Genomic DNA, 21780 nt, shown 5'->3' with positions numbered 1-21780 from the left:
GGATCTTATCATTGTCTTTATTCAATTTCAGCTTGTCAGTTTCAGCTCAGAATCCCAGACCTGGTGAGAAATGTTTTAGGTTCTTGATTCTGTCATCTTTGGCATTCGCATCCCTCTTAGCTTTGTGTCATATGCAAATGGCACAGGAAGCTTTAGTGTGCCTATCTGAGATGTTGAGAAAGCCAGGTCACTGTGACATAGTGTAAAGAGTTTGGTATGTTTGGTCAGAGGACCTAAATTTGGGTGATCTGTCGTAAGACCTTGGGAAAAATCACATCATCTTTCTGAGCCCCATTTTCTTCATCTGTACAATGAAGAGCTGTCCTCTATGCCCTCTGTGGGCCTTTCTACTCTAAATCTGTTTCTCCTGGTCCTTAAAATTTGAACACAAGGTTTCACACAGAGGGTGAGACAAACATGCCAGGTACCGAGCACTCTGACTTCCTTTGACATGAGTGGACGCTGCTGTCCTTTTAAACCTGGTCTCTCCCAAGCTCGGTGCTATAATAATTTGTCACCACTGGGCAAAGGGAATAGAAATCCCATCTATCCTCCTCTTCCCCTGCCGGCCCAGCCCCAGGGACCGGTAACCTTAGCTCCCATCCTAGCCCAACCAGCTCCCTCTGGAGTGTCTGAGATGATTGTGGCTGAATTGCTTTCTGGTATGCTTTTCAGCCTTCCTGTCTAGACAGCCCCAACTAGCTGTTCATTAAGAAGGGGGGAGGAGGGGGCTTAAGTTAATTAAAGTGATACTTCCCCCTCCCCCTTCATATGATTGCTTGTCTCTAGTTTATGATTTCCGTGCTCCCTGGGAAGATTTCAGGCCTAGGAGTTTATCTGTCCAGCTCCCCCTCCCCCCACCTCCTTCCCTCCCCAGGCTCTTCCCTTTGAATCCTTTTTTTCCCCTGACTGTCCCCTCCCCACCCTAGGTGTACAAGAGAAATTGATACTGAGGCTGGGATTCCAATGTCGTAGAAAAGACTCCAGGACCAGAGGTTTGGAGACCTGGGTTCTAATCCCTGCTCCCACGCTGATTTGCTGGATCACTTTGGTTGGGCAAGAGGAAATTTACTGCTGAACATCCCCTCTCAAGGCTTAGTTTCTCCATCTGTAAAATTAGGAAATTAAAAGAGATAAACTAAATGGCCTCAAAGGTCCTTTCTAGTTCTGACATGCCTAAAGAACCTCCAACAAGGCTATGGTTTTGACCTCTTTGTTCGTAGAGAGTAGGTTAGTATAGCAGATAAGTATTGTCCTTGAAGTCAAGAAGATCTGGGTTCAGACCTTCCTCAGACTGCCTAAAGCCTGTTTTATGAACTGGACAACCCCAGGCAAATCACAAGCCCTCTGAGCTGCAGGTTCCTTATCTGTAAAGCATAGATAATAATAACCACTTTTTATAGGATTGTCATGAGGCTCAAATGAGATTGTTTATGTAAAGAAAGTATTTCACAGACCTTAAAGTTATAAAAACATGAACAAATATCATTATTATTCAGTTCATAGACTTATAGCTGAAGAGGACCCTAGAGGGCTTCTAGTCCAATCCCCTTTTCTTCTAGATGAGGAAATTGAGACCCAGGGAGATTGAGTGACACCCCACAAGCAGTAAGTGGGAAGTGTGGTGTTTAAGTCCAGGTTCATGATTCTCTCTCCTGCACCACACTGCTTGGGCCTTAATTTCCCCATCTTTCAAATATGTCTCCAGTATAGGAGACACTGAATCAGTGCTTGCTGAGTATTAGATAATTTTTCCTCTACATGCACACTCCCAAAATCATGTCTGGGTCCTACAGAACTCCAGCCCTTCTCCAGACCCTTCTAATGCTCCGGGTGTAGAGGATAAGTTTCGAGGCAGGGGCCAAGAGCCAATATCCCAGATCCAGGGTCTGGTCCTGAGCCACTAAGGCATAGCTATTTCAATCCCTGAACAAGATGTTCTATGAAATCTTTGTAAGTATGTATCTGAGTGAGGTCTAACCTCATTATCTTAGTGCCACATGGCCCTAGAAGCCTGCCTGTAACAATGATGGAAACTGTAGGACTGTTCCAGGATGTTCTTCCCTCCCCCATCCACCCAATGCTCTCACTTTCCTCAGGCCTCTCTCCTCTCCCCTTCCCCCTCTTCCTTTCCATCCCAGGATTCTGCTTCGGGGGAAAGCCCTGGTTTAGCTGAAGCAATGAAGGTTAGGGAGAGGGTGCAAGCCAGGATGAGTTATTATGACGATAACGATGATTGTTCCTGTATCAAATCACTTTCATGCCCATTATCTCATCCAGTCTGCATCATACCAGGCTGGGCAAGTAGTGGTAGTCCCTACTTTATAGATGGGGAAACTGAGCCTGGGAGAGACAAAGTCCTATAGCTAGTAAGTAGCAGAACTCAACCTGGTGGGCTCTGGAGGGGAAAGCCAGGAGAATCCTAAAGCTCAGATTCTGGAGCTGGAAGGGGGCTTAGAGATCACCTAGTCCAACATCAGTCAATCAATAAATCTTTGTTAAGCATCTCCTATGTGCCAGGCACTCCCCAAAATGTGAAAGGCAGCCCCTGCCCTCAAGGAGCTCCAGTCTGATGATTGTAAATGATGACAGTGCCCTCTGGGCCCTGGCAGGGGCTTCTCCTCATGGCTACCTCTGGGAATCCTTAGCTTCTCATGGGCCGCATCAAGGGCACCATTTCCTGGATTCAGCCTTGTCTGGCACTTTCTCCTCAGATGAGATTGTATTCATCTAATTAGATGTTGTGTCCACTCCCTACCTACCATTCCTTGAGAACAGGGACTGAGTTTTCATTTTGTCTTTGAACCTTCAGCACATATAGAATGCCTAGCATGTTGGGGTTATTTTGGGGGGGGAGTGGTCTGTCCCTGGGACCCCCTTGGTGGGAAATTCTCATTGTGGAATGTGTGCAGCTTAGGATACATCTGTACATAGTGTGTCAGAGTTGTTGGGACACTGGGATACTAAGTGATTTGCTCGTGCCCACACAGCTGGTATCAGGCTGGTGTCAGGGGCAGAACTTGAGACTAGGTCTTCCTTTACACCAAGGCCAGTCCTCGTCCATGTTGCCACACAACCTCGCACATGATGCTTGTGAAAAGCAAAATGGATGAAAGCAGGCAGGTACGCAGAGCCTCAAAGCCCAGCTCCCCAGGACAGGACCCAAGAGCCCCTGCTCTTCCTGCAGATATCCCCCACTGCCTTACCTACCTAATCTAGAGCCATTGAAGTGACGATCTCTGCTTCTCCTCACAGGAATCTCACCCACAGTAAAGAAGACTGAGATGGACAAGTCCCCTTTCAATAGCCCATCGCCTCAGGACTCACCTCGCCTCTCCAGCTACACCCAGCATCATCGACCTGTCATCGCTGTGCACAGCGGTAAGAAGGCGTACCCCAAGGGCCATCACTTGGGCCTGGGGAAGCCTGAGCCCAAGAGGGAAACCTTGGCCTCTGAAGACTAAACTCCAGCTCTAACCATAAAGATTCCACTAAAAATAACTGAAACAAACACTAAGCTCCAGTCTTTCCTATTCCCAGAATTAGCCAGGGCCTCTGACCCTAGAAAGGTTATCTCCTGCTTTCTACCTCAGGCATGTTGGTGCTCTCAAGCCATTCCTAGGGCCACCTCCATTTCTCCTTGATCTCTAAATGATATGTAAGAACATCCAACCAGTCCCTGGGTTTTCACTCCTTCGTGGGTCATGAGGGTGGCCCTTCTTGTCATCTGACTCAGATCCCTCCTATTACAGCCTCCCAGGTTTCAGTTTAATCTAGGCCAGGGATTGAGTTCATACCTGAGTTTGAGATTAGCTCAGCTGGGGTGGCTGGGGACAAGTCACTGACCCTCTCTAAGGTGGGAGTTTCTCCTTATGTTAGAAGAGCTTGGGCTCTCTTCTGTCTGTGCCCATTCTGCCTCTCCCCCACTCTGCAAATCAGATCCATGCCTCAGGAGAGGCAATGGAATGGGATGGAGTCATAGGGCCTGAATTCAGATTCTGCTTCTGTCCCTTACCACCCACATGTGTCACTTACACCTGTGGGTGTAACGTGTGAGATTCGAGCAGTCACTTACCTGGGCCTTAATCTGTATGCCCTCTAAGGTACTTCCCAGTTCTGAATCCTAGGACTCATCCAGGCCAGTATTCTGTGGTTCACAAAAGCTCCAGATATTCTGCATTGACCCTAAGACCCATGTCACATGTGACTCATCTGATATATGAGGTTCTTTTTCCCTGCTTGCCCTCATAGGGCAGAATTAGGACCAGTTGGGTAGCAGTTCCACCATAGTCAAATTCTGCTCAATGTAAAGAACTCTCTAAACAATCTGAGCTGCCCAGCAATGGAAGGTCAGTGACCTCCCCATAGCTGGGGACATTTCAGCAGAGGCCTTGATAGAGGAGGTTCCCACTTCAGGTGGGGGTCAGATTAGATGACAGTGGAGGTCCTTTCTAAGTCTGAGATACTGTAAGTCTGCGGTGGAAAGGTTGGCTTGTGCCTCCCAGGAGCCAGCACTGAGGGCCGGTCCCTCTCTCCACAGGTATCGCCCGGAGCCCTCACCCTTCCTCCACGCTGCATTTCCCAACCACCTCCATTATTCCCCAGACGGCCTCTACCTACTTTCCCCACACTGCCATCCGATACCCGCCTCATCTCAACCCCCAAGACCCCCTCAAAGATCTCGTCTCCTTGGCCTGTGACCCATCCAATCAGCAGCCAGGACCGGTAAGGACCAGAGGGGGGAGAGTGGTGGGGAGGGAGGCATTGAGAGAGCTTGGAGGAAGAGAGGAAGCAAGGGGCTGTTTGGAGGAGCCGCCATCTGGGGAGTCCCCAGCATGGTACAGCGGGAAAAGCACTGGTTTAAAGAGTGGAAGGCCTGGGTTAAGTCGGTCCCTATTCTGACATTAATTGTGTGGCATTGGACAAGTCACTTAACATCTCTGACAGTCAGCCATCTCTTCTGTACCCTGTGGATGACGATAATGGCCTGCTTGCCTACCTCATAGGGCTGTTGTGATCAGGTTGTGAGCCTCGAGTGCCAGAGAGAAATGTGAATGTTGTATTGGTAGCCATAGTTTGAGGGAAGAGAGAGAACTGCTCACTGCTTGTTCAACCTTCTTCTTGCCTCTGAACTCCTCAGCCCTGCCATCAGTTTTTTATACCTTATGAAAACACCCCATGAAGCAGTGTCTCTGTGACGTTGAGAGGGAATTCCTCCTGAGACCCACTAAACTCATGGTGCCCGAGTTCCCTGCCCTGTTCTGGGGACCTAGGACACTCAGGCAGGCAGTGAAGTGAGGGCACAGGACTGCATACTCCTACAGACACCAAACGAGGGCAATGCCTGGGATGGTCAGTGCCAGCAGCAGGAGGTGGAGGGGGACAGCCCTGGGCACCTGGGGGGGAGGCGGGCCAAGGCCCGTGTGACTCCTGCCGCCCTTCCCCCCGGGCTCCCCTGCCTTCCCCCCTAACCACTTTGTCTCTCTGTTCCCCCCAGTTAAATGGAAGTGGTCAAGTCAAAATGCCCAGTCACTACCTTTCCACCCAGATGCTGGCACCACCACCGCCCCCAGGCATGCCCCGGCTGGCTATCTCCCCTGACACCAAATCTACCACCACAACTTCCGAGGGAGGAACCACATCGCCGACTTCACCCAGTAAGCGTGAGGGAAGCGGTGCCCGGGGCGGGGTGGGCAGCGCAGCCGGGCACCTCCCCTTCTCCCTGACCACTCAGCCCTCCTTCCCCACCCCTTTGCCCCCGGTCACAATCATACTGGGGGCTCTCAGCATCTTGAGGGCCCCAGGTAGCAGCCGGCAGAGGCAGGGTGCGGAAGGCAGCTGGCGTGTAGGCCCAGTTCGACGGCCAGGCACTCAGGCAGGATGAGCTTGGTGGGTCTCAGCCCCATTGGTGCTGGGTGTCTCCGTCACAAACACCACTGCAGTTGATCCTCCTCCTTTCCTCACAACGCTAAGGGCTGAGGTCAGCAGGGAAGAGGGCATCCTGACATCTCTGAGCGAGGGAAGGGCGAGGCCAGAGAAGACGAGTAGAGCAAGGGATAGTGCTGCCCAGGCGTCAAGGAGCCGGGCTTTTGGTCTTCACTGTGCCACCAGTATACATTATGTGTACATGCCTTTGTGGAATGTGCTCAGGCAAGACTCGGCTTCACTTCTCTGGGTCTCAGTTCTTTCCACTTGTCAGATCAGGCCCCTTCCATTTCTCCACTGGATGGCCTCTGTTCTGTCTCTGACATTCTGTGTTCTGTGTTCTATGACCTTCTCAGCCCATGTCCTGTGTTTTGTGTCCCCTTCCAGCTGACAGTCTGTGTTCTGTATCCTAAAGTCTTTTCCAGTTTCATTGTGTTGCATCTCATGTTCTGTGTTCTCTGGTCCCTTCCAGCTCAGAATCCACTAATCTACCCCATACCCCTACCCAGTCTTCATATTCAGGACCATCTGGTCATCTCTTCCCTCCACACAGGAACTCCATCCCCCTCTTTTCTTTCTGTGTCCAACACCCTTTCTCTGACTCCATCCTACTCCCCCAGACTTCCCTGGGGGCTTCCTGTCACACTCTCAATCAGGAACTAATGAAATGAAAGGTCAACCAGCTCCAGATGAACTGTTCCCCCCCACCCCCAACACACACACACACACACACACACACACACACACACACACACACACACACACACACACCCCTGATACAGCAGAATGTTGAGCATCTATTGCCCTGTAACCAACCCCCTGGGAAGCTTCCCTTGTCTCCTGGCTTCTTCACTCCCTTAACCCTAGGGACAAAGGAAAGAAATCTTCATTGTCCAACTTGGGGTCTCTGTGGGATTGGATAAGTCAAATCTAGGATGGATTCAGTAGAGTACACAGAAGCAGATGTGGCCTCTCGAATTTTCGAGCCAGAACCAGAATGCAAGCCTGGGTCTCCTGACTCCCAGTCAAGTGTTGCCTCCCCCTCAGACATAAGCAGAAAATGACAGAGAATCTTGGCATTGGAAAGGACCACTGAACTTCAGAGCTGGCAGAGGACTCAGAACACAGAACTGAGAGGGACCTTAAGACAGAACCTTAGCACTGGGATGGAAGGACTATAGAACAAATAACTGGAGAGCTGGAGTCTAGAAGAAACTGAAGCCCAGAGTGGGGATGTGACTTGCAGTGATCTAATGGCAGAAGTGGGGCTAGACTCTAGGTCTCCTGTCTCCCAGTCCAGCATTCTCCCCACTATGCCATGCTGCCTCGTCCTCTTCCTTCCAGACCCATCCTGGCTCTGCTCAGACTTAACAAAAGCCCCAGTGAAAGCGTTCGCCCCCACCCCGCCCCCGGCTCTCAGACATCCTCTTCCAATACCGTGACCCCCCCTCCCTGCAATCTGTCCCATCAACCTCTGGTCCCAGCCTGTCTGAAGCTGGCCTCCCCAGGCAGCATCCGGGAGTGAATTATTTACTCACCAATGAAATTTAATCGTCTATATTAAAATATATGTGTGGATGCAAACACACACCCATCCCTATGCACTTGCATGGAGGAAAATTAATAAATAAAATGTACTCAATTATTCATAGAGCCCAGAGAGGGATGCAGGTCCAGGCATCAGAAGGGGAGGGATAAGGGAGATGGGTGGGCAAGGGAAGCAGCTGAATAATTCACAAGTAGTTATGAATTATGAAATTTTTATCCTCTCCCTCCCTCTTCTGATTCACTGACCTAGGAGGTCCCCTAGATGAATGGGGGCGGGGTAGAGGGAAATGGTTGCTACACCAACATGCTCCACGTGGTAGTGCTGTGGAAGGTGATTTCCCCTCTCCCTTTTTATTCTCCCCCCAACACACACCTCCTGGGAACATGTTGAGGGCTTTCTTGGGTGTGGGGGCGGTATCCCTTTGGCTGAGTTCTGTGTCAAAGCCTGGAATTTCACTATGCCACCAGATAAAATGGTCCAAATTTAGACTCAGAGTCTGGGGTGACTGTGATCCTAGGCACTGCTGGGGGTGGACAGCTGACTCCCCAGTAGCAGGAGAGAGAGAGGGGGATAGAGAGAGAGAGAGAGACAGAGAGACAGAGAGAGAGAGAGAGAGAGCTGGGCTTCAATGGCCTTGAGAGGGGCTCCCAGCCTCACCCCCCCACTAATGGGCTCTTGGTCTCTCTCCTTCCCGCAGCCTACTCTGCGCCCAGCACGCCCCCTGCAAACCGTCCCTTTGTGGGATTAGGACCAAGGGATCCAGGGGGGATTTATCAGGCACAGGTAAGAGTTGAGAGGGCCTGGGAGGGAGCTGGGAACAGGGGAGTGGAGAACCTGGTCTGGGGTGGAAAATGTGTGTCAGCTCCCTTCTATCTCCCCTTTGGGGCCCATCAGCCACCCACTATCCAGTTTCTGTATTCCAGGTCTCTCTGGACTCTTGGAGGTTGGGGGAACAGCTGGCCAGATGTAGACACTGGGCTAGCCTAATTGCCAGGAAGGTTCAGACTGGGGTCTCTGCCACTCACTAGCAGTGGGGTGAGCTGGAGAAAGACAATATTATAGAGTATCAGTTTCCTCCTTTGTGAAAAAGGGTAAAATGGTTTCCACTACAAGCTGGCCCAGAGCTTAGGATGCCTTAAAGGCCTTGAGGAATATAAGCTTTTCTTATCATGATCATCATCGATATTATTCATTACCCCCCATAGGGTCAGGTCTGGGGTGAGTGTGTCCCCCTGGCAGGGCCTGGAATACCCAGCTCCTTCTGAGAACTCCACCCACCTCCATCCAGACTTGGGGAACAAGGGACTGTACTTGAGAGGAGAATACGCTGGTGTGTTAGGAAGGGGAGAGTCTGTAGGCAGGGCTACTAGCTCCCAGGTGGGAGAGCCCCTGTCCTCTAGTACCTAGGGGCAACAGGATAGAATAGAAAGAACGCTGGACTTGAGTCAGAAGACCTGAGTTTGAATCCTGGTCCCAACCCTTCCAAGCCATATGACTATAGGGGAGTCACATGTGAGCCTCAGTTTCCTCACTGATGAAATGGAAAAAAGATCCCTCTAGATGCCTGCTTCACAGGTTATTGTAAGGAACGTTTTTTGGAAGACTCCATATATTTCAGCAATATTACTTGGCATTAGTCTTATTATATTATCCAGAGGAAGGATCCCGGGCCAGCCCAGCCATACTTAGCTAAACTGTGGGTGTCCATCACCACATACCGGCCCGAGGCATGAAGAGGAAGATGGAATGAGCTAGGGGTGGCAGCAGCAGCTTGGAGCAGCTCTCAGCCCCATATCCCAACACTTACCCAAATGGCTAACTAAAGCCACCTGTTGGGGAAACCTGTGTAGGGCGTGTGGGACCACAAGACAGATGATAAGATTGTGGGATATAGAGCTAGAAGGCTGGTGAAAGCTCATTTAGTCCAGCCTCCTGATTTAATAGATAAAAAACCTTGTTCCCAGAAAAGGAAAGTGACTTGTCCAAGATTATACAACTTAATAAGTACCAAGAGTCAGAATTTGAACTCTGTCCTTGGACTGCAGACCCAATGTGCCTTCCATTCCACCCATAACCAGAAAGGGGGACCCTGAAGAACAGGAGAGAAAGTACTGTATTACACAATGGTTGTTAAAAACTGAGGCACCAGGAATGAAAAGGCCTGGTTTGGCTGGGGGGTTGGGGGTTTTTTTGGTAGCTCAAAAACACCATGCCCCAGTCTCCTCCTTCAGAAGGGATAGCAGATTACTTGTAGAACCTTCAAAATCTTAGTAATAAGGGAAGAAAGGAGTGTAGCTGGTGGGTAAGAAAGACTAGAGTGTTTGCCTGGAGTGGAGGGAAGTGGAGGTGGGGGATGGAGGGTGGGAGAGCAAAGACCTTTTCTTGAGTGGAGAGTGCAGGATGGGATAGTGGAAAGAACTCTGGGTCAGAGACAAGAGAGGCAGGTTCCGCTAGATGCCTCGGGCCCCCCAGGTTACCTTGGGTAAATCATTTTCACATCTCTTGACTCCAGTGTCCTCTTCTGTAAAATGAGAAGGTTGGAGCAACTAGCGTGGAAGGTTCCTTCCACCTTTGACACTCTGTGTGATATATCCTAATATATTTTGCTAGATTTCAGCTTTAGCATGCTGTAACATAGAAAGAATGTCACTCTTGTAGTCAGGAGAGCAGCTCCTGAATCCTGCTCCCAGCACTTACTAGCTGTGAGAATGTGAGCAGATCATTTACCTACCTGAGCCTCAGCTTCCTTATCTAGAAAATGGGAACAGTAATGCTCATACTGCCTGTCCCATGGGGCTGTGGGCAGGGGAGAACCTTTCGACTCAAAGAACTATAGAAACTTGGGTTTTTATTATGTTCTGTGTTCTAAAGGCATTCTCAGGTCAGAGGTCACTACATTTCCAGCTCTGAGTTTCTGTGCTCTGAAGTCTCTCCTGGCTCTGACATTCTGGGTTCTCAGGTCACTTCCCTCAATGATAGTCTATATTCTAAGGTCACTTCCAGCTTCAACATTTTCTGTTCTAAGGTCCCTCCAAGGGCCAAGGTTCTATCCTCTACAGGGCCTTGTAGCTCTCATGTTCTGTGTTCAAAGGACTCTCTTAGCTCTGGCACTCAATGTTCAAACAGTTTATGCAGATAGTCTGGAAATTTGTATATGTTGGGCAAAGGGGGATGGTACATTTATTAATGATTTGTTTATCCACACCCTGGTGGGTACGAGTAGGGGGTGGTAGAAAGGGTTAAGGCATCAGGACATTTGTGTAGAGATTTATATCTACAGAGGGTTAGGAACTCCTGGAACAGGGGTGGGGAACTTGTGGCCTCCAGACCACATGTGACTTTCTAGGTCCTTGAGTGCAGCCTTTTGACTGAGTCCAAGTTTTACAGAACAAATCCTTTTATTGGGGCCCCAGTCAAAGGGCCACACTTGAGGACCTGGAGGGCCACATGTGGCCTCAAGTCCACAGGTTCCCCACCCCTGTCCTGGAGGGATGTTTTCAGACTGGAGACACTGAGCCTATCTCCAAAACCCCAGATCCCCAAAGGGATAAGCCCAGATTCTAAAACTGAGCTCAGCTCCCCTTTTACAAAAGTTGACCCAGATGTCTGCTTTCATAAATGCAATAGGAACAAAGGGCCAGCCAACTGACAGCTAGTGGGACCTCAGTTTTACATTTCTTGGGTCAACAGGGACATGAGGTGAGATGACCAGCTTTCCCTACCAGCTCCCAACATCTGGGCTAAAGGGCTTCTGTATCTGATGGTTTAGGCCCTTCCCCAAAATTGTCAAAGGGACTCCATTAACAGCAGCTTTGGGCCAGCCCATGGGGCTTCCCAAAGCCCAGTGTGCCAGAAACCAGTCACAGCCCATCTGGCAATAATTCTGATGGGAAAATCAGAATCAAGGGGTGAGAGCCAGGTTACCAGCTTCAGAGGCAGTAGCTGTCTACACCTCACTGCCTGGGTCTCCAGATGGATCAGGGCCTGCCTTAGAGAAGTATGATGTTGGCTTCCTTTACTACGATGAGGACTTCCGTGGAGCTTTCTGCACATGTGTTTATGAAGGAGCCATAGCCTTATGCACCCTCAGGAAGCCCTGTGAGCTTTCTTTTCTCAGTCAAACTCCTTCCTACACCACAGACACCATTCACACTGTCTGCCTCTCTCCCCAGAAGTGACAGAATACACCAACTTGGCCTGTCCCCCAACAGAGATTGGGGCTTCTTCCTGCCATTGAAAGAGTCAAGTGAACAATCAAAAACTCTCCCTCAATTGGCTATGGTGACTCAATTGCTTTATTCCAAAAAACTGACCCCACCCCCACCCCACTCCCTAAATAACAGACAGGATGGGGGGTGGTGATTGTGCTGCCTCAGTGGTTTAGGAAAGTGGTGTTTTGCAAATTAAGCAAGAAGGGCAACTGGCTGTGAGGCTCAGGGATGAGGACGGGAATGGTGAGAAAACTCCTTTACCAATACTTAGAGTGCTGAGAGTGACTGACCCAGGGTCACATAGTGAGTATGTATTAGAGCCCAGATTTTCAGCACTCTGTCCACCCGCCATGTTGCTTCTCAAAGAGGTGAGAGAAAGCAGAATCTTCCCATGGACTTCCAGGGCTGGTGGAGGGAAGGACAAAGGGAGGAGCCACAGAGTACATCCCATAATAAACACCTAAGCTCGGGTCTCTCTGTCCTTTCCCCGTCTCCTTCATCCAGCTGCTGTGTGGCCTTGCTCAAGTCTCTTTGTTGGGGTCCCTAGTTTTCTTCATCCTGAAATCGAGGGAATTGCACTTGCTCTCCAAAGGCCTTCCCAGGGCCGATTCTGTGACTTCTAAGTCATTCTATTTCACCCAGTATCATGACCACCTGTGCTGAGCTGACAGCCTGGTTTGGGCTGAAACCGGCTCCATCCTGTAGAGGGTCATGAGGGACAAAGGAGCCCCTCAGGGGTGACCCTGAGCCTGTGTTTGTGAATTTCCCTGTCTCTGGGCCTTGAAGATTGGCCCTGCCCCTTTCTTTCACACGTGCAAAGGGGTGCCACTGTCGAGGGCTAAGAAAGTCTTCAGTCCTAATGCCCAATCAAGGGGCTTGGGTGGGGGGAGGAGGAGCATAGCAGGCAGGAGAGAAAAGGGATCTTAAAGGCCAATGTTCTAGGGAACTTCAAGGCCAAAGGAAGGTCTCTCTTTGATTTCAAAGTGTCTTACAAATATCTCATTTTATTCTCACAACAGCCTTGGGAGATAAGTGCTATTATTATTCCCACTTTACAGATGAGGTACAGAGAGGGTAAGTGATGTGCCCAGGGTCGCACAGCCAGTACAAGCCTGAGGCTGAATCTGAACTCAGAATTTGAACAGCATATACCTTGCTGTTTTTCTAATAGCACGTGTACAGGCTTGATAAAAGGAAAACATCCTAATAAACAGAGCTCTGACACTGTTTCCCTCCAATGTCCTCCCTTTCAGTCTTCTTTCATTAGATTGTGAGCTCCTCCAGGGCAGGACCTTCCTTTTTATTTGTGTCCTCAGCACTTAGCACAATTCTTGATAGTTAGCAAGTACTTACTAAATGTTCAGTGTACCTTATCTTATTGTAGGACAAGCTGCCTCAGGACCTGGGAGCAGGGGATGGATGGTCACTTCATTGAATCAATAAAACATTTATTAAGTGCCTACTGTGTGCCAGGTACACAGTATATCTTGTGGATACTAGGTATACAAAGACAAAAATGAACAATCCCTGTGCTTAAGGAGTTAACAGGCCACTGTGAGAAACAATATGTACACATAAGTATATATGAGATAAATAGAAGGTGATTGGGGGAGAGAGGCATTAGCTCCTGGAGGGATCAGGAAAAGGCCTCTTCTAGGAGAGGTATCTGAGCTGAGCTTTGAAAGGAACGTTCCAAAGGACTTTCCAAAGCCCAGGTGAGGAAGGAGCAAGTGCATCCTAGGCCTGGGGGGATCGGTCTGTGTAAACACATGGTGATGAGAGATGACAAGAACAGGGCAACCAATCAGGCCAAATTATGGAATGCATGAAGGACAGTAATGTGTAAGAAGCTTGGAAAGGATTTGAACTGGCAGATACAGGAGTTTGCATGTGATCCTAGGGAAATAGGGAGCCACAGGAATTGACTGAGCAAGGGAGTGACATGGTGAGACCTGCATTTTTGGAATACTGATTTGGAGAGATGGATTGGAGAAGGGAAGAAGTTTTGTTGGGGAGATTAGGAAGCTATTGCAGTAGTCCTGGTGAAAGGTGGTGAGAACTTGAACTAGTGGTGTCAGTGGGGTGAAGGGAACACAATAAGAGGTGGTGGATGTAGAATCAGCAAGACTTGACCATTGATTAGCTATGCATGGTGGGGACAGGGAGTATGAGTAATCAGGAATGTATGCCTGAGCTCCTGGAAAGGCAATCAGAAGAAAAGTAAGGGCTAGACCTCAAGCTCTGGGAGTCATCTGAATAGAGAAGATAATTGACCCCATGAGAGCAGATGATCACCAAGAGGGTGACTGGAGAGAGTCTTGGGGGATACCCCACCCAAGGAGGCAACATATGCAGGATGATCCAGCAAAGAGGCTGAGAAAGAGCTGTCAGACAGGAAGGAAAAAAGCAGTATCCTGTTTGAAGAATGGGGGAAGGTCAATGTTGCTAGATCACAGAGTACGTGGAAGGGAAGAAATCGTAGGAAGGGAAGGGGGCTGGGCATGGTGGCACACACCTATCAGCCCTGTTTCTGGGAGGCTGGGGCTGGTGACTCCCTGGAGTTCAGGAGTTCTGAGTAGCCAGCATGGTAAATGGGTACCTGAACCACATCTCATCAGTACGGTAAGCCCCTGAAGCACAGAGACATTAGCCTGCCTCAAGAGGGGTCCTGAAAAGAAATCAAGAAATTTAAAGTTTTCTTACCAATCAGCAATGAGATTGGGCCTGTAAATGATTGCTACATTTCCAGCCTGGGCAATATAGGAAGACCCAGTCTCCAGAAAGAAAAAAAGATTGGAAAGGTAGGAAGGGTTCAGATTGTGAAAGATTTTAAAAGCCCAAAGGAAAGGATTTTATATTTGATCCTGGAGGTGATAGGGAGGCCTTGGCATTTATTGAGCAGAGGAGAGAGACGTGGTCATCAGACTTGGGCTTTAGGAAGATCACTTTGACAGCTGAGTAGAGGATGGACTGGAGTGGGGAGATACTTGAGGCAGGCAGACTGACCAACAAGCTATTAAAATAGTCCAGGTATGAGGAGGCAAGGGCCAGTAAGTACCACCAGGTGGTGGCAGTGTCAGAGGAAGGAAGGGTACATGTAATGAATAACTTGAAAAAGTAGTAGGATCAGTGAAGGATTTTCTGAGTGTTACTGTGTGTGTTTGTAGTGTATATGTGCCCACATGAGGGAAGATGTCTGTGCCATTGCGTTTACTGTGTCTCTCCACACCACCATCTAGACTCCCCTCAGATGTGGCATGGGCTGCTTCAGGCACCCAGCTTCCTGCCCTCTACAGCCAGAGGCTGGAAATGTCCTAATTGTTTTAGAAACCAAAACTAATATAAAGGGGAAAGGATGACAGTTTCTGCCCAGTCCAGATGACACTTTCTTGGTCAACCCAGGCATTTGACTGATGTCCCTTTAAGTTTTCCACTGGTCAAAATAACCGTGTAAGCCACCTTACCCACATAAGTGTCCTTAAACCCATGAGCCCTTACAGGTTTTCGGGGTCTCTAGTCCTCTTAGCCTGCAGGGCTAAGATTATTGACCCACAATGAATCCTTGAGGATTCAGGTTGTGGATTAGGTTATGACCCACTAAGTCCTTGTGGGTTCAGGGGCTCAGGCTTCCCTGAAGACTCGGGCTGTGTATAGAATATAGCAAAGATGTAGGACCCAGAGCTATTCCTATTGGTATATGGGGTATCAGAGCAAATTAAACTGTCCTATCCTCTCCTGTCATCCCCACCACTGAATATATATATATATCCAAAGGAAACAAGATTCTAATGAATTTCATGGGTGGTCTTCAAAGGAAAACAAAGTCACCACAAGGCAACCAGTGGAGCCCTGGGTTCAGAACTGTCTCTAGGCTTGTCTCTCTTGCTCATTGCTCATCTTTGTCAAATCACTTCCCAAGTGCAAAGGGTTTGGATTAAAGGATCGCTTGGGCCCCTTCCAGCTCTGACATTCAGTGTTCTGTGTTTTAAGATCCTCTGATGCCTCTTCTATATTCTTGTCTATTCCAAATCTAATATCTGTTCTGAAGCTTTAGCTTTCATTTTAACTAAATGACCATTGATTAGGCACCTACGATGTTCAAGAAGCTGTATCAGGAAATAAAGACAAAATTGAAAATAGTATCTAAACTTAAGGAACTTGCATTATACTGTACTGGAAAAGGGAAAGGGGTGAATACAGTATCTACCTAGATAAATAAATAGAAAGGCATCTGAGGAGAGAGAACCCACAGCTTGGAGGGGATTTGGAAAGTCTTGTAGGAGGTGGAACTTTTGCTACGGTTTGAAGGAAGCTAAGGATTCTAAGAGGTGGATGTGGGGAAGGGAACGCTTTCCAGACCAGGCCCATATCCGGTGCACAGGTATAAAGATGGGAGGTGGATTGCCCAAGGATATAAGCCTTGCTGGCTAAATTCCATACAGATTGTGAAATCTCAGCTTTGTTTTTTATGTCATTAGAGTGCTTGCGTTATTTTTCAAACCTTTCTTTCCCAGGAGGATTTTAGGGATTGTCGATAGTCATAAAAACCAAATAATGGTCTTCAAAGAGGTCCCCAACGGAGCCAAAATGTAGTCTGTAATGAAAGTGGAAATGAAAGAAGTTACAGGGATGGGGTGATTTCTTTATAGTCAATATCACCCAATGCTTGAAACCTTAGATTCTAATAATCATCTCTCATCTTGATAACATTCAGTGTTTTAAGGCCCCTTCCAGCCAAGACATTCTTTGTCCTAAGTCTCTTCTGGGTTTAGACTCTAACGTCTTACCTGAAATGCTAAGTCTCTAAAACATCAGCACTGAAAAGGACCTTGAACCATTAAAGGTCAGAGCTGGAGGGCCCCCAGAAATCACCTTGTCTACCCTCTTCATTTCACACATGCAGAAATGAAACCTAGAAAAGGGTCATTAGAGGAGCTGAGATTAGATTGAAAAAGCCAGTGTAGGGTAATGCTAAGAGAGCTCCTTCCAAAAGCTGATGAGGCCTGGGTTCCAATCCCACCTCTGCCACAGCTCATCTCCACCACTCTGGTCTTCAGGTTCCTCCCATGTAATAATACCTACACTGTCTAGCTCCCTGGCTTGTTGTGAGAGAAGTTTGTCAAGCTTTCCACAGACTTGATAAAAGCCAGCTCTCAGTGTTAGTTCGAGCCCAGCCACACGCAGCTTCCCCTTTAGGACTCCTCAGGAGGGGAGTAGTGAGAGCTCTCGTTATTTGGGGGTAGGCTGGGGAAGGGGACGCTGCGAGGGAAGGGACACCGGCCTCAGAGATCCCAGGAGTAGAGAGAAAGGGCAGGAGCCAGAGAGAAGGAAGGAAGCAAGAGGACCAGGCATCCGAGGCTAGGGAACTGCTCACCAGAGGAGGGAGGGTCACACCTAAAGCCTGTCTGGTTGCCAACGGAAACCAGACATGAGGTAATGGCAAGATGAACTTGAACTTGAGGTGGGGGAGGGGCCAGCGAACCAGGCTCCAGGAACAATAGTGCGGGAGGATCCATCGCTGAGCTGATTCTCTGAGTATAGGCTGGTTGGAGGGAGCAAGATGGCTTTGGCGGGGGGGCAGGAGCTGAGAGGAGGGCTCGAATGCCTGTTCCCCAGTTGACTCAGGGGGTCCACCCCCTATTATAACTAGGACCTAGGCTTGGAGGCTCCCCACTCGCACACTCCCGCCCCTCCAGCCACAAACGGAGGGGCGGGTTACAGAAACAGGCTGCTTCTCCAGCAGACCTGACTGATCTCTCCGGCTTCCTGGAGGGGCTGCCTTCTTTTTGACTGTGTGGCCGGAGGGGAGGCGAGGCAGAAGGTTCCTTTTAAAGGAGTCGGTCTTTACGCCCACCCTCTGCCAGGGTCCCTCCTCCCCAGAAGCTGTTATATCTCCCTCTGGGAAGCCCCCGGGCAAGGATTCTGCGTAGCGGGGCAGGGAGTTGGGGACCAGGGGAACGCAGAGACTAGACAAAGCGCTGAGTGTCTGATGCGGGGATCGTGGTGCCCCCACCGACTGGGTAGCCTCAACCTACCTCTGCATTGCAAGCCCTGCCCCTGTTCCATTGGCCTCGGGGAGGCTTAGGACCGGGAGGGGCATGTCGTGATCATAGAACACCTTAGCCCTGAGGGTTGCAGCGATACCCTGCTTTAGGATAATCCATCGTATCACAAGAATACCCCGAATTGTGCCAAAAGGCTGACGTGTTGATGATGCCATGTATTTTTCTACAATGTAGCCCTATAATAGCCGATAAGAGCAAATCACATTTGAGACAATGTTCTGTACTGAGTTTGTCGTGGTAATAACGTGCACCCTCAGGATGCCATGTGGCGCTATAGTGTAATGCTTTGTGCAAAACAAGATTATTCACAGTGTTTTTAGTAAACTTTGAACCTAAAATTTTAAACCACCAGCTGGGATTGTTATTTGTTCTTAGGAAGACCTGGGTATATATGTAACCACCTCTGACATGTGCTGGCTGGATGACCTAGGGCAAGTCACTTCTCAAAGGCCCCAATCAGCTCTCTAAGACTATACACAGAAGCACCTGCATTCCGTATCAGAAATCTCCTATGCCAGTGAATCCCATTCTCTCCCCATCCTAAGGATCAAATGTGTCATGATATAATACAGGGTTTTGGAAGTGTAGCATATTCATCACTGTGGAATACAAGACTCAAGAGATCTTGAGCCACAGTGCTGAAGGAGGGCAACTGTCTATTTGGTTTCAGTGTTTCTGAAAAATGGAGATGGTCATACTTGGCCTGCCTACTGACAGCTCAACTGCACAGTTGAATAGAGGGCTGGCCCTGGAGTCAAGAAGACCAGAGTTGAAATCCTGCCTCAGACACTTACTAGTTGTGTGACCCTGGGCAAGTCACTTAAGCTTTGTCTGCCTCAGGTTTCCCATCTGTAGAATGGGTTGTTGTGAGCATCAAATGAGAGAATATTGGTAAACCACTTTATGAATCTCAAGGGCAGCTAGGTGTCTTAGTAGTTAGAGTCAGAAGTTCAAATTTGACCTTAGTCACTTGTTAGCTTTATCATTACTTCTTACCTCCAAAGGGGCATACCTAGCTCCAAAGAGAAGAAAGTGAGATCATGAGGAGAGACACTTTAGAAAAGTTAAAAGTGTAACACAAATATGAGGAATTATTTTAGGGTGTGGGTATGGGTGTATATATTAGATGTTGACTGTTTCCTCATATTTGAGAATCTCAGATAATAGAAATCTTAGAGAGCAAAGGCAGTGTGGAGTAGTGGGAAAAATTCTAGTCTGGTGCTGACAGTCTCCCCCTTTGTGACCCTGGGCAAACACTTTACCTCTATGAACCTCAGTTTCCCCATATACAAAATGAGAGGGTTGAACCAAGCAATTTCTTGAGTTCTCTTATAGCTAAAACATCATATATCCTAAGACCCCTCTCAGTCCTTGAAGTCTGTATTTTACATTCTGTGTCCAAAGGGTCATTCCAGCTGTGACCTGGGCTCTAGGATTTAGTCCATCCTCCCACCTAAAGAGTGCATCCACAGGTATGCCTATGCTCCTACAATGTAAGAATAGCACTGATTCTGTGATCTGGGATCCCATTGAGGTGGGTGCTTGAGACACAGCTTTTAACTCCGCCAACACCTTCTCTTTTGTCTATGCCCTCCCATAAATCCTTCACAGGGCATCCGCCTAGCATGCTGGGGGCCGTCTTTTCAATCTCCTCGCCTTTCAGGGACACCAGTGGAGCGTGCAGGCAATCAGGTACACTTTGCCCTCCCCATACTTGAGGAGTCCACCTCCTTTTCCAGTCATTCATATATCTGATGACATCCCTTATGCCATGCCCATGGGCAGCATGCTGCATCCTACTCTTGCTGACCCTGCTATCTCCATTGCCCTTCTGGTGCCATGGCTCCCAATCATGCAGCCCCACCAGAAGGATCCTAGTGCTATAAAGATGGGCCTTTGTTTCAGGGAGAATCCCTGCAATCAGTTTCCCAAGGCCATCCTACTCCTCCATTCTAGTCCTGTCACATTGGCCATTGACATTACTCATCCAGGCTACATGTGCTGATGGACTATCTATCTAGGTTACCCACATGACTGCATCTGGTAGTCTTACCAGTACATGTTCTTCATATAATTGGTCTTTACTCTATGGGTAGTTAGAGTCAACTCTTTTAAAGTGATTTTAGGTCTCCTTTCAGAGCTGTGCAGAGTTCCAGAGCTTGATGGCATCCACAAACAGCAGTATTTGGAGGGCCTCCAAATCTATAGGGAACCCTTCTCCATGTGGACCCAGTGCTGAATAGCTTCCATGATGATAACCCAACACGTTTGGCAAGAATATGTGTCTTTTGTTTTATCTCTAACTTGATATTAGTAATCAGAGGGTCACTCAGTAAAGCTATCTCTGCTGAAGTACCTAAGTGGTATGGTAGGAGGTCTCGGAGTCAGGAAGACTGGAGTGCAAAGCCCACCTTGGACACTGACAAGCCATTTAACCCTGGGCAAGGCACTTAATTTAGCCTCAGTTTCCTCATCTGTAAAATGAGTAATAATAGCAGCTACCTCACAGAGCTCTTGTGAGGATAAACCAAGAGAGCGTATCTTGAATAAATACTACTTTTTTGGAAGTCTATGACCTTTGACAAATGTGTGGGAGACTCTTTATTGGAGGGGAGCCTTCAGGGCAACATTTTGCTTCATCAAATCAAATACTATTTTATAGTCAACAGACAGTAAACACTGCGGGATCTTGTAATTTAGAACACCTTTCAGTGTGACTATAAAGATATGGTATGCTGTATATCATTATCATTATTTGCAAAATCTTGCATGTTTCCTTATATTTAAACTAGAGATGTAAGTTAATATATATGTATGTAGACTATTTTCATAATTTTATATAAGTGGCAAAGTGACTTATTGGTCTTAGCTCTTCATATTTTCTTGGTTACCTTTTTTGGTAACTATCAGATCTGAGATTTTTTTCCATCTAATTCTTTATCATCATGTCTCCAATACCTCGAAAATGGATCCCTTGGTGCTTTGGAAATTGTATCCTCTCCCCTATTGACCTCCTTTGTGTAAACTTGGGCTTACCTATCTGTTCTTATTAGTTTTGTTTTCTTTAGTGCCACTGATGCATCCTTAAGTTGCACGTCAGGGTCTGAGAGATTCAGATTCAAATGTGGTCACACCATTGTGAAAAAAATGGTGGGAAAAGCTTATTATAAAAATCTTACTGATCTCTTTGAATGCCCTCCTCTTTGTTCTCCCTCCAATTTCATTCTTAAATTCCTCAGCCGTTATTAGTTGGATCTGTCACTGAGCTTTCTTTACACTTTTTTACCTCTCCATTTCCCACTATTTTATGAGATAATGCTGCTTATAATCTCCTAGCATCCTCTTCTCTAAGATCTTACAAATGAGTTTGTACTCTAAGTCCATGTTCTTGGCAATGTTGTAGACCACTAGGTGGCGCTCCTTGCCAAGTGGAAAGATATGGCAGCTAAAGGGAAGGGGATAAGCGCATAGAGTCCCCACTTTGTGCCAGGCGCTTTCTCATTTGATCCGTGCAACAACCCTAGTTCGTAGGTGCTGTTATTATCTCCATTTTACAGTTGGGGAAACTGAGGCAAGAGGGTTAAGTAACTTGCCCAAGGTCACACAGCTAGTAAATGTCTGAGGTCAGACTTGAACTCCGGGAGAGGAGTCTTCCTAACTCCAGGCGCTCTTTCCCCTGTACCACCTAGCTGCAATTCCCATTGCAGTTACCAAGTATTAAAATTCACACTTTAACTTGGAGGTTCTTATCAAGGTTGCCCTCGAAGTTTTGTACTTTCTCACCCTCTGCAACAAATGGACAGCCATTTTCTTCATTATGGCCATTTTGCAATTGCTGATCATGAGCACCACAAGGAAAGATGACCCAGTGTGCCATTATATTATGTTTCCTGTTGACTTCATACACATGATAGAACCAACTCTGCCAATTCTTTATTTACTTCTCCAAAGAGAACTCGTGGGCTTACTTCATCCTTCCCATCTCTTATGGCTTCATTTTTAGTGAGACTGTCAAGACTGATGTGGCACA

General features: G+C 48.0%; 1 protein-coding gene across 12 annotated transcripts in view; it reads left to right on the top strand.

Annotated features, from left to right (window-relative positions):
• NFIC (nuclear factor I C) overlaps positions 1-21780 on the top strand; it is a 165440-nt gene that overhangs the window by 106274 nt on the left and 37386 nt on the right. For 3 of the 12 annotated variants that reach the window (XM_072601054.1, XM_072601057.1, XM_072601055.1), the window contains exons 7-10: positions 3256-3381; positions 4541-4725; positions 5498-5657; positions 8172-8257. In XM_072601054.1, the coding sequence (XP_072457155.1) occupies positions 3256-3381; positions 4541-4725; positions 5498-5657; positions 8172-8257 (557 nt within the window). Of the gene's footprint in view, positions 1-3255; positions 3382-4540; positions 4726-5497; positions 5658-8171; positions 8258-19361; positions 19443-21780 lie in introns of all 12 variants that reach the window. The other 9 variants (XM_072601061.1, XM_072601060.1, XM_072601059.1 and 6 more) reach the window with 6 other exon arrangements.

This window comes from Notamacropus eugenii, chromosome 4, assembly GCF_028372415.1.
Source record: "Notamacropus eugenii isolate mMacEug1 chromosome 4, mMacEug1.pri_v2, whole genome shotgun sequence".
Taxonomy (NCBI): domain Eukaryota; kingdom Metazoa; phylum Chordata; class Mammalia; order Diprotodontia; family Macropodidae; genus Notamacropus; species Notamacropus eugenii.
This window is presented reverse-complemented; position numbering and strand designations above follow the sequence as displayed.